This window comes from Zonotrichia leucophrys, chromosome 2 (genome assembly GCF_028769735.1).
Source record: "Zonotrichia leucophrys gambelii isolate GWCS_2022_RI chromosome 2, RI_Zleu_2.0, whole genome shotgun sequence".
NCBI lineage: Eukaryota > Metazoa > Chordata > Aves > Passeriformes > Passerellidae > Zonotrichia > Zonotrichia leucophrys.
The window spans coordinates 64,940,060-64,954,330 of record NC_088171.1 but is presented as its reverse complement, the minus strand read 5'-3'; the positions used below and the strand labels follow the sequence as shown (position 1 = coordinate 64,954,330).

Sequence of the window (14,271 nt, the reverse complement as noted above, 5' to 3'; positions counted from 1 at the left end):
AGACTAATTTTCTGACTTCTTTTCCTCTCTGGCCAGATTTTAAATTTTTTTTCCTGATGAAGAAACTACCCCCACTGTTTGCTACCAGAAAATTGAAGCAAAATTACCCACACTAATTTCCCTAAAACTAGTTTTGGGCCCTGACAGGCTTTTTGGTGCCAGACCAGCCTGGGAATAAAAGAACAGATACTGAGAAAAAGACAGACCACCAAGGTGATCTTATTACTACAGATATGTATTCCATGAACAATACTAATGTACAAATTAATATATTTTATTTGCTGGCAGGACTGGAAGAATGTGACACTATCATTTTTTCCTGCAGCAACAGTTGCAGCAATTTCACGAGCCTATTGCTACAGCACAATCCCATCTGAAGTTTGTTCTAGAAGTTTTGCATACAGGGACAAAGAACATATCTCATTGCAATCATGAGAGTATAGTCCATATGATCTGCTTGTTCCCTACAGACTTCCTAGCTGCAAGCACATGGGATGCAGGCTAACATACGGAGACCAGAAAGACAATTATAAAAACCAGATGTGTCCATCATTCTGGTCCAGAGCTGCAGTGAAAGTAAAACTAATATTCTCTAGGGGTAAAAAAAAACGTTTTCTGTACTTCTCAGCTGTTAATTCTTTGATGTATCCTTTTCAATAAAGAAATGTAAAAGTAATTCCTCCCCAAAGTAAGCAGAAACCTCAAAATCCAGTGTTTTGCCATTAACCCAAAGAGAACACAATGTCAATTAATAACTCACTTGTTGCATTACGTTTAAGACTCTTCAAGAAAGCCTTAAATTATTTTCCAAAACCTGATTTAGCAGTTAGAGCATCATCCCACAGTTTTCTGTCAGGCACCAAGGAAAGGAAATGTTTTCTAATGCCTATTCATTTATTTATTTACCACCTTGTTGAAAAGCACTAACACTCATATGTACTAGAAAGACATCATGATTCTGTACAGTGCAATTCCATCTAGTGCAAATTCCCTGTAAGCACAGGGAATAGCACATGCAGCTCCAGTAACTACCAGCACCCTACTCACTTTCACCCAGCACTATCAAATTATTCTGCACAATGCAAAAGGCCATACACAAGCACTCAACAGGCTGAAAAAATGCCCAGACACGAAATTACATGAAATTACAGATATTTTTTGATATTTCATTCAAGCACTCCTAACAGCAGCTGCAAATCTGAACTTGCTCATATCAGCTTGAGCTGATGCTTGAGGTTGCAACCAATTTGCAACCTACATTACAGATGTGTATGCTTCTCTCTATCTTCCAAAACAGCAGTTGTTCCAGTCAGCTCAAAGAGGCCCTGCCCATTTGCTAAAGAAAGGGGTTTCCCAGTGTGCAGAGAGCCGTAACAAATACTAAAGAGAAATTCCATATTTCATTAAAAATAAATACACACGTCTCCCAGCTGCTGAGCCATCACTGCTCATAGTAAGCGGTCTTATTAAGATTTGGGCTTTTTTGTATCACCTGTTAGATAAAGCTCCAACACTGGAAAGCTGATTGCTGACATTAATAACCCACAAAATAGTCAGTGCCTCAAACAGTTCTTGCAATTCCTTGACAAGCTGCCCTGCAAAAAGGGACACCAACAAGAATAGCAGTAGAGGTTAATCTGCACTGTGAACCAGGTTACTCTGCACCCTCCCCAGTCCTCTCTTCCCACCCTGATTTTCAAGTCCCTGCAGAACCATGCAGGGAACAGCCCCACCCAGAGTGACAGGGACTGCTCCTCCTCCAGGAGCTCAGATGTGCTTCCTGTGAGGATCATCCTCCCAACAGCATTCAGCTGCAGCAGTCCCACAGGGAAAGAGGAGAGCAGACCTCAGAGGCCTCACCTTCCACCTGCTTCCACACAACCTTCAGCCAGTCTCTTCATTTCCCTGTGCCCCCTCATCCCTGGTCTGTAGTTTTGGGCATCCTGGAGGATGAAACCACCTTCAGGAAGGCAGGTAAGTGTGATCTAATTCAAACACAAAATCTGTGTTACAGAGAGTGGAAGCTCAGGACAGCAACTCTGAGGCTTAATTCTCATCAGACCACTCCTGCTCAGAGCAAACAGGGGTCTCACCAAACACACAGCAAGGGTATAGTGGAACAATTTAATTCCCACCTGACATGTAAAGGGTCAGGTCCCTCTGCACACAGATGGAAGCAGGTGGTGTCCCAGCAGCTGCCACAACATCTGTGCACATCATCAGGCCTTGAGAAGGATCGCCTTTGCCTACGTGAACAAATCTGTAATTTCAAACAACGACAACCACAGTACCATCACAATTAAATTTGTATGACAAGCTGAGAGACAGCACTATAATCAAAGGCATAAATAAGCCTGCTAGACAGCATCAAATCTCACAAGCAAACAGAACAGCATTCATGAGACAGAAGCAAGATGGCTTGTGAACACAATTTTCTCATTTCAGGCATACAGTGCATCAAAGTATGTTTTCCTAATGCCTACGTGGCAGAGTAAAAATTATAATCAGAATTACATTTCATGTCCATGGTTCTCCCAAGCTACACCAATAGTCACAGGCCATGTCCACACATACTTTGGCTAGTTTAGCAAAGATGTCACCCCTACAAAACAAGCATCTCATGACACAGATTTTTAAACAGAATTCGTCAGTAACATGAATTGGAAATTCAGGACACCGTCTCATGCATTCAGATAACACTGTATCCACAAACTAGTCTCAAGGAGTGTTGCTTAGCACTCTGCCTGAGAAGAAAGTCTTTATCAAAGCATCTCATACTGTTTAACCACAAAGCATCCTTCTCAGCACTAAACTGTCAAGTTCCTTCAAGGCAAGCAGCAAGTCACAAAAGAGTTCTGCAAGCTCTGTCACACTAATCTAGTGATAGATTTTTGTAGGCTATGGCTAAGGTATTTATGCACCTCTGCTCCAAATATTTTCCACCTTATTTTTCATTTCTGCAGACATGCTGCCATAATATGCTACAGAAACACAACTATATAGAGCTATAGAGCTGCAGAGACGTAGCTATATCCTGAGATTGTTTGATAAACTGGTACAAAAGCAGTTTGCAAGCAAATTCCTACCTACATAAATTACTGCGCCTGACAGATATTCTCTAGAAGGAATCTGTGATTTTTATCTTCAAGAAGACTACTTGTAATCAAAAGTTTGCATAACTGTGTCCCAAGACTCCCACCAATCATTTCCTAAATTGACGGAGACGTCTTTGCTGAGAGGACACAGATCTGCAAGACCAGGTCCCTCTCCCTGAGGCACACTTCGTTTTTCTTTTGGGCCACAATGTGCTCTCAATAATGTCATCATAAATTTCAACTATTTCCTTTGATCCAGTAGAGCTTTAATTACATTTACAGTGGAGCAAGCACGATCAGAATCAAAGCTTTTACATACAACTTTCAGGCACATTTCTGGAATTTATTTTGCTTATTAAGCACACAAGCTTAGCTGCAATTGTTTCAGATGTTCTCCCAGCTATTTTCTTTCCCCTTTCCTATCCCCACATGAAACACTAACATTTGCATTGTCTTTTATGGGCTGAGGAAGTGAAGGAAGGGGAGGGACTTCCAGGAATTTTTAATTTATACATTTTTCACTTTAACAGATTTTTGGATTTTTATACATATGTGAAACTATATGTACAAACACCAAGAGAAAGAATTTGGAGTACTGAGCCCAGCCTTGGTTTCACATTTTTAAGCAACATCACTCCAGCACAGCAGGGGTAATTACTATTTTATAGTTCTCTCTCCTTGCTTGACTCCATTTGGATTTTGAAAAGCTCTCTATATTAAAGCTTCTCATTAGCCATGTGAAGCCCAGTACCCTAGAAACAGTATTTAATTCAACCATGCCCTCCCTTCTGGGCATTTCCTGGCAAAAAATTGCCAGTTGGAATAGCTGAAGACAGCCAAACATTCACTGCAAGGAAGTGCCAAAACAAGGGTCTTTATTGCTGATAAAAGCCATGGAAACATCAGAATGCCAAACAAAGGTGCTGCCTTTTTTTCACTTCCATCTGCTTCACTAAAGCTGTGACTGCTGCTGTGATGGAATTGAAGGCACCAGTTTTCACCCTGAGATAAACTCTAGCACAGTAGCAAATGACAGAAGCAATTTTACTCCCAATGTTAAATCACTATGTTTACTCTTACATTACTACCAAGCAAGTTGCTCACACCATGTTCTCATTTTCTGTGCTCTTCACCATGCTCATATCCAGGAGTTAGGCCTGATAAAAGTCAAACTTTTATCATTAGCCCTGGCTGTGCTAAAACAAAGCATGCTATGGTCTATTTCCAAAGGAGAAAGGGGATAAACACTCGGCCTCCACAATTCCTTATAGCTCCTGCTACTCTGTGAGTCAAACCTGTGTGTTCTGGTGTTTATGATATCTTGGATGCCGGTTCCACATCTGGAAGTGCAGCTATCCCAGGCACCCACAGCACCCAAGGACAATTACACTTGCCAGGTGGATGAGCCTTGTCTGACACAGGGTCATAGCCAGCTGTGCAGGGCAGCAAGGTTCATCCTCCTCTGCTCTTCACCACATTTTCAGCATAGCCAGCTCCTGAACAAGCACAGAAGTTTGGAGACCTTTTGGAGACTTTAGTTCAAAGGTCTCTGAACTCACAGTGACCCAAAAGGTGAACTGAATTCCTCACTGTGTCCATGACCCATCTCTGTGCAGAGCACAGCCATACCCACACACCTAGAGCTGGACCATACCTGTAACACAGATACCTGAACACTCAAAAGATGTGTGCAGCTGACCACTGCACAGGAGCAGGAATAACCTGTACCACAGACAGGTGCCACTGTGCTGGCAGAACAGTGCTCATGCCAAGTCACACCAGCTGGACTTCTAATGACCACCCAGAAATTACTGCATTAAAGAAATCATAGCCCTTGCAGTCAAAATTACACTGATACAAAAATCCAGGTGCAGACCAGGCCTTAAATCAGTTTAGGAAACCTACACAAGGGATTGTCCCTCTTTAATTATACAGCCATTTAAATAAATTTGTTTAAATCAAGACTTAAGACCCAGAATTATTTTTTTAAGGAGTGTGGTTTTGTTACCTGCATGCATGCTGACCTTGCAAATAAAGTCACTGAGCTCACTCTTAAGAGCTCAGAGTTTGTTACATGGAAAATAAACAAAAAGCAGTAGGGTAAGCACTTCTGCTTCAGCGGTTTGAAGCAACAAGAACAATTCATAGCCACTAGAAATAGTGCCGTGGCAAATAGATATTAACAGTGGAGGGGGTTGTAGCACTGCAGTGACCTGTGAAAAACATCCATCTTGGCCATCCTGGAAATTTCATTTCATTTTCACTCTTGGGGCTCTGCCACCACTACAGCACAATGGGCAAAATCTACTGCACATATGAAGAAAAGGATAGTAAGCTGCGATATGCTCTAATACAATCTACCTAGTTTTCAAACAAAAGCAGATAGAACAACATGTTTAGTATCTTGCAGAGCTTTTACTCTGCCTCCATCAGGGTTTGTGCTAAACTATCCATGTCCAGAGCACACAGCAAACCTTGGTTCACCTCAGGCATTAGAGGGCTTTAAGAAAAGAAAAACAAAACAAACAAATGAAAGAGAGAAAAGAGGCAACTATGGGAAGCTTGAAAATCCAGTAATTTTATTTGTACAACATATTTTCCCTGTTCTGCATTTACCTACATATTCTTCCTTTATTTATTATTTAATATTCTTTCAAAATCTGGAACAACAGAACCAGCTTGCATATCCTTCCTTTTATCTACCTGCACCACTGAACACCCAGCAACTCAAGTCCCTAAAACCAAGCAAGACAAAGTGACAGAGGGATGAGACAGCCCATACCACAGCAGGCCATCACAGTGGCCACTGTCTGTCAAGAATGAAGGCACAAAGCAATGCAAGAAAGAATAACAACAACAAAAATAAAATCTGTCTTCTGATATTTCCCATGTGAGCTGAGTGCAATAATTTACTCTATACTTTAAATAATTACAATACTTAGCCTGGGCAGCTCTAGCAGTATAAATACACCTTTTATCAATACCTTCTCACATCTTCTCACAGAATCAAGCTATGTGGCACATTTTCTGTTTGTGCAACAGCACAGATGTGCCGCTTAACAAAAATTTTAAAAACAGCTGCACAAGATACTGTCTACGTGATATTCACTGTACAAACTATGCCATCAAGTGTAAAACAGAAAGAGATCCTCACTAGCACAGCCACAAGGCCAGACGTGCACTCTACACCTTCAGCACCACCTGCTTCATTCATGGGAGATATTTTACTACTTCCAGCCCTTTTTTACTTAACTCACACTAGTCAGGTCTTCCTCAGCCATGCTAGAAGCCACACCCCAGAGAGATACTTACCTCTTCCCTTCTGTAACACCAAATCAAGATATTATTGAGCTGCTAATGCTGGTTTGTCACTGTTAGCACTGCCAAGGGTGCCCTGGGAGGACCCGTGCTGGACACAGCCCTGATGTGTACCAGTCTTTGAACAGATGAGTTTGTCCAGCACCAGTGACAGCAAAGAAGGAAAAAAAAGCTGCATTTACCACCACTGCTAACACAACGTAAGAGCAGAATAGCACAACAATAGCGTTCAAAGCACACTGAAATGATAAAGGTCATAAGGACTTGCCTACATAAAGATTTACCAAAAAAAGAAAAACAGACAGCAACAGCCCTGACACATGCATTAAAAGGAAGATTTTTCTTCCAAGTATCACCCCTGACTATGGGCTCTGCCGAACAAAGCATGACAGATCAAATCAAACACTGGCAAAGGTCAGCATTGCTCTCATTTTCTTCACTTCACCATGCCAAAGGTCCAAGCCCCCAGCAGTCAAGCAGATGAAGAAGAGTGTCTGTGCTCTGGCACATTTTGCCATTTAAATCACAGGGAGAAGTGGGGCTGCTGAGGGCTTAGCTGCCATTTGTTTCAACCAAGTCACCTACGGTGCACGGTGAAATCTGACAGCAGACAGTAACCCACCAAACTCAAGAGATGCTGCTTTCCACATCTGCCCTCCTCCAGCTGAATGGGCCAAGGCTACACCTGCAGGCATCCTGAGGAGATTCACCCCAACCCACCTCAGCTGCCCACACTGGTCTGGAGACACCATCCTGGGATCCCCAAGGCCAAGCACTCTGTTTAAACAGGGAAATAATGCAGCAACACACACTGGCCTGACTGGACACAGGATCACAGTAAGATCTTCACATCTAGCACTGTTTTAAACAACCTCTTCCATCACAACTGGCTGGTTTTTAGGCTAGGCAGATTTGAATGTGTCATCACAGCAGGAGCTCAGTGCTCCAAGTATTCCAAGTCTGGTCCATTCTGGGCTCCCAACCCACCTACCAGGGTAATAATAGAATCAGTGGCTACTTTCACACAGAAGAGAGCAACTGGGAAAAAAATGAAAACACACCTTTGATTTTAAGGTCATGAAGGAAACAAGAGGTGGGGGGTTTTCTGGTTTTGTATTATTATTTTTATTAGTTTTGTTTTAAAACCTGAACCCATGTCTTTTTACCTCAGCTGTCTCAGAGGCCGAATATCACTGACAGAATTTTACAGGAATAACCCTGGCATTAAAGGTCGGCTGTACTGAGAGGAAAAGGTCAATGGAAGAGTTAGATGCCATTTTCTGTGGGATACCTTCCTCACTTGAGTAGAAAGATGACATCCAGCCGGCTGCCAGCAGGCTCTTTGGACTGCCTTTACAATAAATGTAAGAAAAAGGCATCACAGACTTTGCTAGCTCTGCTGATTAAAGATAGACAGCACTTCATCTGACTTCTTTTGCACTAAAATGACCATAATTCACATTTAATATGCCGCAAAGTCATCTGCCTTCCAAGCACAGGAGCTGAAAGGAGCTGTTCTGCTGAAAGTCACTGCTGTTAGGTCAAATTTAAACTCAATATTACAGGACAGAAATTACACTGCTATTAATAATAAATAGTCATGATAATGTTTTCCCTTAATAGGGCATCTCTTCCCCAGGAATCCTAATGCTTTATAAACTCTGAACTGAGTTTATCCACTACTACAACACTAACTTCTGCCTGATTTGCATGGGTGCAGAGGAGTGTAGAAATTCATTGGAGATTGCATCAGATCTGTAAATTATTTCACTGCAGCTTGATACCTCAGAGACAGATGCAGCAATAATATTGTCAGTGCTTTAACAAGGAGTTCTCACACACACATTTTGGACAGCAGGCCTATACTGCACGCCTGTGTGGTGCCAGTGCTTCCTGTGAAGGGGTGGGAAGGTAAGGATCTGAGCAGTACTATTTATGTTCCTCTCTAAATAAAGATGCTCCCTCATGACCACGATCAAGTATAGAAGAACTACCAATCAGCAAAAAACTTTAAGTGCTCCTTAAGAGGAGCAGCTTCTGGAGGGCTGGGAAAATCATACTCTGTGTAGTCCCCAGGCAGAATGGACTCCTACCATGAACTACTACAACATAAACATTTTAAAAAGTAATACTACATAGACATGGCTGCAAACACACGCAGTAAATACTCAACACACGGCTCAGTGTTCCTGTCCTTAACTTGGGATGAAAGAGTAAGCAAAACAACTGTAAATAGAATCAAGGATAACATCTCCAGAGATATGCTAAACATCTGGTACTCGAGTCTTCTCAAAAGCAAAACATTTGCTCCCCAGAAACACTGCATGCGGAGCTCAGGAATAAGTTCTCTTTATCCAAGCTGACTTGAGGGAAACACCAAGAGGACCAAGCACATGGAAACATCTGTGCCTTCAAGATGAAATGCCACCAAGGTCTTCTCAGAACCACACACAGTAAATGTGTACCTGATGTGGCAGCTACTCAGTCTCACAAAGCAAGCATTTCAGTCAGGATCTGAAGAATGTCATATCTAATTGATTGAGGAGGAATTACACTGGGAAAAGTCATGTGCTGACAGTTTTGAACTAGGTGGAGGCTCATATCATACTGTCTGTACTAGCAGCTCTTCTGATGCTGGGCACAAATAGGCATTCAATAGGTGACACATTTCATTCCTCTATGCAAACACAGCTCCCCTGTCTGATCAGGCTTGGGATATGACTGTACTACTGAAGGGAGGGGAAGAGAGGACAACTTCTAGCAAACACACTGAATGTTCCAGTTCAGTGAGAAGAGAAACCACCCCTATTCAACAGCAGCATTATTCTCAATGCTTACCTTGATATTCACCCACTGATCTTTCTTCACCACCAAGCAGCAAGTCAGTAAGGACATCAGTTTTGTATTATGCTCCAGGGAGCAAATATAAGACAATAATAAAAAGAGCTCCTAAGCGAACAGGACAGACCAGGGGCAAGAAAGGGAAAAGGTCAATCAGGCCCATTTTGTAAAAGCAAACAAGGAATTTGATTCCTTTTATCCAGAAGTGACAGAGGTCATCAGCGTATTTCACATAAAACACCACAGCTTTTGGTCACTGTTCAAACCAGCCTGGTTTCCAATTCTCTCTTGATTTCTCAGCTGGTTCCAAAGACTTGCCCAACATTGATCCTACTCCTAAAAAAAACTACCATAGAGTCAGATGCAGCTCAGGAGCCTGTTTCTAATAGAGATGGGCAGCAGAGGTTTAAAGGAAAAGCTAACAGGGCAAGTTTGAAGCTTTATTTCTCCCATTTTCTCCCCTCAACAGCTGCCAGGAAGCCACCTTTTGGGGACTTCCTCAGGTTGGCCATGTATTCATACATTTCTGTTTGAAGAGAAGTTGATGGGCCACTGTGCCAAAAACACATTTCAAGCAGCACCACATCTCCATGTCAGGTGCATCAGTGAAAACAAAACTACTGAGTCCTTCCTGCCGAGTGGCCAGAGTTAAACACAGCTGTGGGGACACCTGTTTCACCCCACCTTCACCTCTGGAGTCTGCATCAGGAATAGGCCAGACAGGACTTAACGTGCTGCAAATTCACAAGGTAAACTCAGCTCTAGGTGGGTGATGGAAACACCACCAACTGCTTCCTTGGGCTTTCACTTCTCAATAATGAAACTTCACCAAATGAGAACACAGCTTTGGGAAATAAGACCTTTTAAAATAAAACACGGGTAGCAAAGAAAAGTTGGTCCCTGTCTCTTCCCAGGCCAGACATTCATTCTGTAATAGAGAAGCCAGATACACATGTTATTAAAAAGCAACTCATGACTTCTCAACCTCTTCTACTGCAATGCAGGACATCATGTTCAGACCTCCTGAAATCTCCATCTGCAAAGCTCTGGTATCCCCATCTATGTCCTATCACTAGCTGCCACATAATATTTTTTGTTTGTAATTTCAAGAGTAAGGAATGTTTTTCTATTGTTTACTTTCCTCAACCTATACAACATTACCCCTGTTTACCAGAGACTTCTGAACCTCCCACTTAATTGCACTCTCTCCCACAAACCAGAAAATCCATTGATTAAAGCAAAATAATCACTCCAGGGCACAGCAGCTCCCAAGCCATGAAGGGCAAGCAGGACCAGGAGACAGAGCTGCCAGCAGAGAGATATTCCTCTCAGCAGTTTGGGAAATGCTGCTCTGGCTCCCTGTTTGCACCTACAAGACCATGCAAGAACTTTCATTGTTATAGACCCAATGTCTGTATTAAAAAAAAAAAAAAAAAAAAGAAAATTTACCTCTGAGATAACTGTGAGAGGAGTTACTTGTAGTCCAAGACACATTTCTGTAACAATCTTTTAAGTAAAACGCATTTAAAAAATTATCAGATGTTGCACATTATCGTCTTGTAACATGTTTAGTTCCTGTTTAATGATCATTTTTACACAAACTTTGTTATCTCTACAATATACAAATAACATCTGCTGGAGAAAGGGAGGAAGAATGGCCTCTAGAGGTGAAAGGGAACCAAGAATGGCGATGTTCTAATAAAAAGAGGGAAAACACCTTTTTTTTCCTGCTCTAGTCTGTTGCTAGCAGATTGCATCAGCAAGGTACCATTAACATCTCAGCTACATCAACTCATAGAATCATTCATAAATTCAACTCATGCTTGAGAACAGACTTTTTTTTCTTCCTTAATCTGGAAATATTCAGAGAAGGACAAAACATTATTCCTTTATTATGCTAGGTATGTGTCTGGCCCTCTGAGAGAAAGCACACCAATTGTGTTTCTTGATTATTTCAGAAATGTTGTTCTTCTAACAGATGCCTTGTGTCTGCCTAAAACCTCATGGGACTCTACCTCTAAGAGCACAAGGCAAGCCTGGACACTTCCATGAGCAACACCTGCAGGAAGAGTGTGTCACAGGAAAACTGACACAATTGTCTCCAAATTATTGTGTGTCAAACGTGGAACGTTGTTACCTTATACTGTCCTTTATATGTGTTTTGTACGATACATACTTCTACACTGTAAATTCATTCACATATCACTCTGGCAAGCGAGTCAGGCTTCTGGTGCAAGTGTAGCATCTTCAGGAAAAAGTCAAGAATATTATAAAAGAAAAGTAAATGTTCTGACTCAAAGAACAAGCATTTCCAAGTACAGAAAGTAACACTGAGCAAGGATTCCAGACAAATGCCTACGCTGTACTTGAGGCAGGATTTTTTCTTTAGGTACTGACTTAATTTCCTTAATTGCATAATTTCAAACGTTGAAAACACTAGCTGGCTGCAATATTAGCAGCATTTGAATGGTGACTAATTCTAATGAGTATGCTAGTAGCAATTTAACACTACGACACACCACACACATTTATGAGGCTGAGAGCAATAGCAATCACCCTGGCTCATAAACCTCCATGCTCTCTGCGACGATACCTCACAGCTTTTTCCTCTCATTTTCACCTTTTGTCACCTATATTTGAGGGGACAAATTAAAATTCCTTTACTGCAGAGGGTGCTTCCACTTAAATCCCTGGGACAGCCAGTGTCCGAGGACCAGGGATGCCGAAGCTGGCAGAGTAAAGCCCAGACCTGCGCTCACACAGGAGAAAGCGAGATGCGGCCCGCTTTCGCACGCCTGAAACCAGAGCGGCTCACCACAGTGCATGCCTACTTTTCCAGTCCCTCCTTCCCTTTGTACGTGAGCTTCGCTAAGCGTTTCCTCTGCTGTCACCGCTTCCTGCCTCCCTCTCTGGCTCGCAGCTGGGTCCGGGGGCAGCGCGGACACCCGCGCCCCCCGAGCAGCGCGGGCAGGATGCTCGGATCCCGGATCCCCGCTCCCGGGCCAGGCGCGGATGGGAACCGGCGGGCGGGATGGTCATTTCTCCCTTTTACCGCGACTTTCTCCATTTTACCACGACACGGGTGACACCTGCTCCCTCCGCCCGCACCCTCGGGTGTCAGGCCCGGCCCTGCATAGGCTTGCCCGAGCATCGCGGAGGGGCGGGTCCCCGGCGCCGAGGGACCTCGCCGGCGAGGAGCGGGATACGGGATGTCACACCGGGCTGCCGCAGCGCCATCCCCCGCGCCCCGGCGGTCCCCGGCCTGCACCCGCGGCTCGGCCAGCCCCTCTCCGGAGACACAGGGCATGAAGAGTGAAGCGAAGGGAAAACTCCGCGCTGAGGGGGAAGGTTCAATTCCATTCAGCCCGAGGCGAGCGCGAATCCCGAGCCCGAGGCGGGGTCGCCCCCCGGCCGCCCGCACTCACCCAGAGTCTTGACGGCGACCTGCCGGGTGAGCGGCGGCGGCAGGTTGACGCAGACCAGGTCGACGTCCTGGTGCAGCAGCACCTCGTCGATGCGGCTGGTGTAGAAGGGGACGCTCATCTCCTTGGCCAGCTCCTCCGCCTCCTCGGGCGTGCGGCCCCACAGCGCCTTCACGGCAAAGCCCTCCGCCTTCAGCAGCGGCACGATCACCCGCGCCGTCAGCCCGGTGCCGAACACCCCCACCCCGGGCAGCATGGCGGCGGCGAGGCGGCTGGCACGGCGAGGCGAGGCGCTCCCTCCTTGTCTCAGCGGGGAGAGGGAGGCAGCCCCCGCTCGGTACCGCTGCTGCTGCTGCTGCTGCCGCCGCCGCCGGGGCCGGGACCAGCCGCCCCCCGCCTCAGCAGCGCCGCGGCCGCCGGCTGCCCCGCCATGCCCCCACCATCACACAGAGCCCCGCGGCGGCGCCGGCGCTGCGCTCCCTTCGGCGGACGCGGGGCGCGCTGGGGCGACCGCCCTTCCCCGGGCGGCGGCGCGGGCTCAGCGCCGCTCCTCTGCCATGTTCGCCGGCGCCCGCTCGCCGCCGGGAGGGCGGTGCGTCGCTGTCACCTCCCGGGTGTTCCTGCACCGCCCGCACCGCCCCCGCCGCACCATTGGCGGCCGCCCGCCCCGGCACCGCCCCGCTGCCGGCACCGGCGCCGCGGGCGCGCCCTGGCAGCGGCGGGAGCGGAGCGGCCCGGGATGCGGAGATGAGGGGATGCGGAGATGAGGGGATGCGGTGCAGACATCGCCCACAGGTGCGCTCCGCCGCACCACCGGGGCTTGCCGTCTTCCTGGCAGGTCGATATCGGGGCATCTCCGGAGACTTCCCTCCTTCCCCCATCTCTTCCGCCACGGGAGAGCCTCTGAGGGGTCGTGGCGATGGGGAGTCGTCGGAGTCACGCCGCAGTGAAGGTACAGGAGAACTGGGAGAGCAACAGCGGCAGACTGGCGTGAGCCGGTCGTGCCCATGCCCTGCGGTCCGTGTCCTCCTGGGACGGTCCTCCAGAACGGAGATGTCCCAGAGCACGAGGAGAGCTGCCCTGAACCCCTAAAAGTGCCGTGCATGGGGTCGGATTCCAGCTCCACCACCTGTGCTTCCCACCACATCCACTCACCCGGGATGCGCAGCCAATATCTTCACAACCCATCCCACGCTGGACTGTTGTTCATTCATTTCCCTTAGAAATACCAAGGCTTTTCAGCTTTACTGCAACATGGGTTCTCCTGTTTTTTTCCTAGCAAAGCGTCAATAGGACAATCCCCTTCTCCATGGGTCTACTTACATAGTTCAAAAACCACAGATTTGCTAAGGCGGCTTAGGGAGCTTTAGCTACTGTTGCTCAGTCCACAACATTTTTCCAGGATCTCTGGGGCCTGCAAGAAGCCCAGGCATGGCAGTAAACAGACACATAAAATTAAATTTCTTGTGGGCAGGAATCATGCCTCCTTTGCAGACCCAATACCCGGTGCTGTGCTCTAGGTCTGTCTCAGGAATGCCAGGTTTGCTGAAGGCGTGTCAGGGATTTCATAAGCAGGTACAAAGCTTGCAACACAT

The 14,271-nt window shown here is 45.9% G+C and overlaps 1 protein-coding gene across 1 annotated transcript in view; it reads right to left on the bottom strand.

The window, feature by feature from the left end:
- GFOD1 (Gfo/Idh/MocA-like oxidoreductase domain containing 1) overlaps window positions 1-13,241 on the bottom strand; it is a 70,847-nt gene extending 57,606 nt beyond the window's left edge. The window contains exon 1 of the mRNA XM_064705243.1: window positions 12,680-13,241. Coding sequence (XP_064561313.1) covers window positions 12,680-12,932 — 253 coding nt within the window. The 5' untranslated portion in view covers window positions 12,933-13,241. The remainder of the gene's footprint in view (window positions 1-12,679) is intronic.
- Window positions 13,242-14,271: the final 1,030 nt, after the last annotated feature.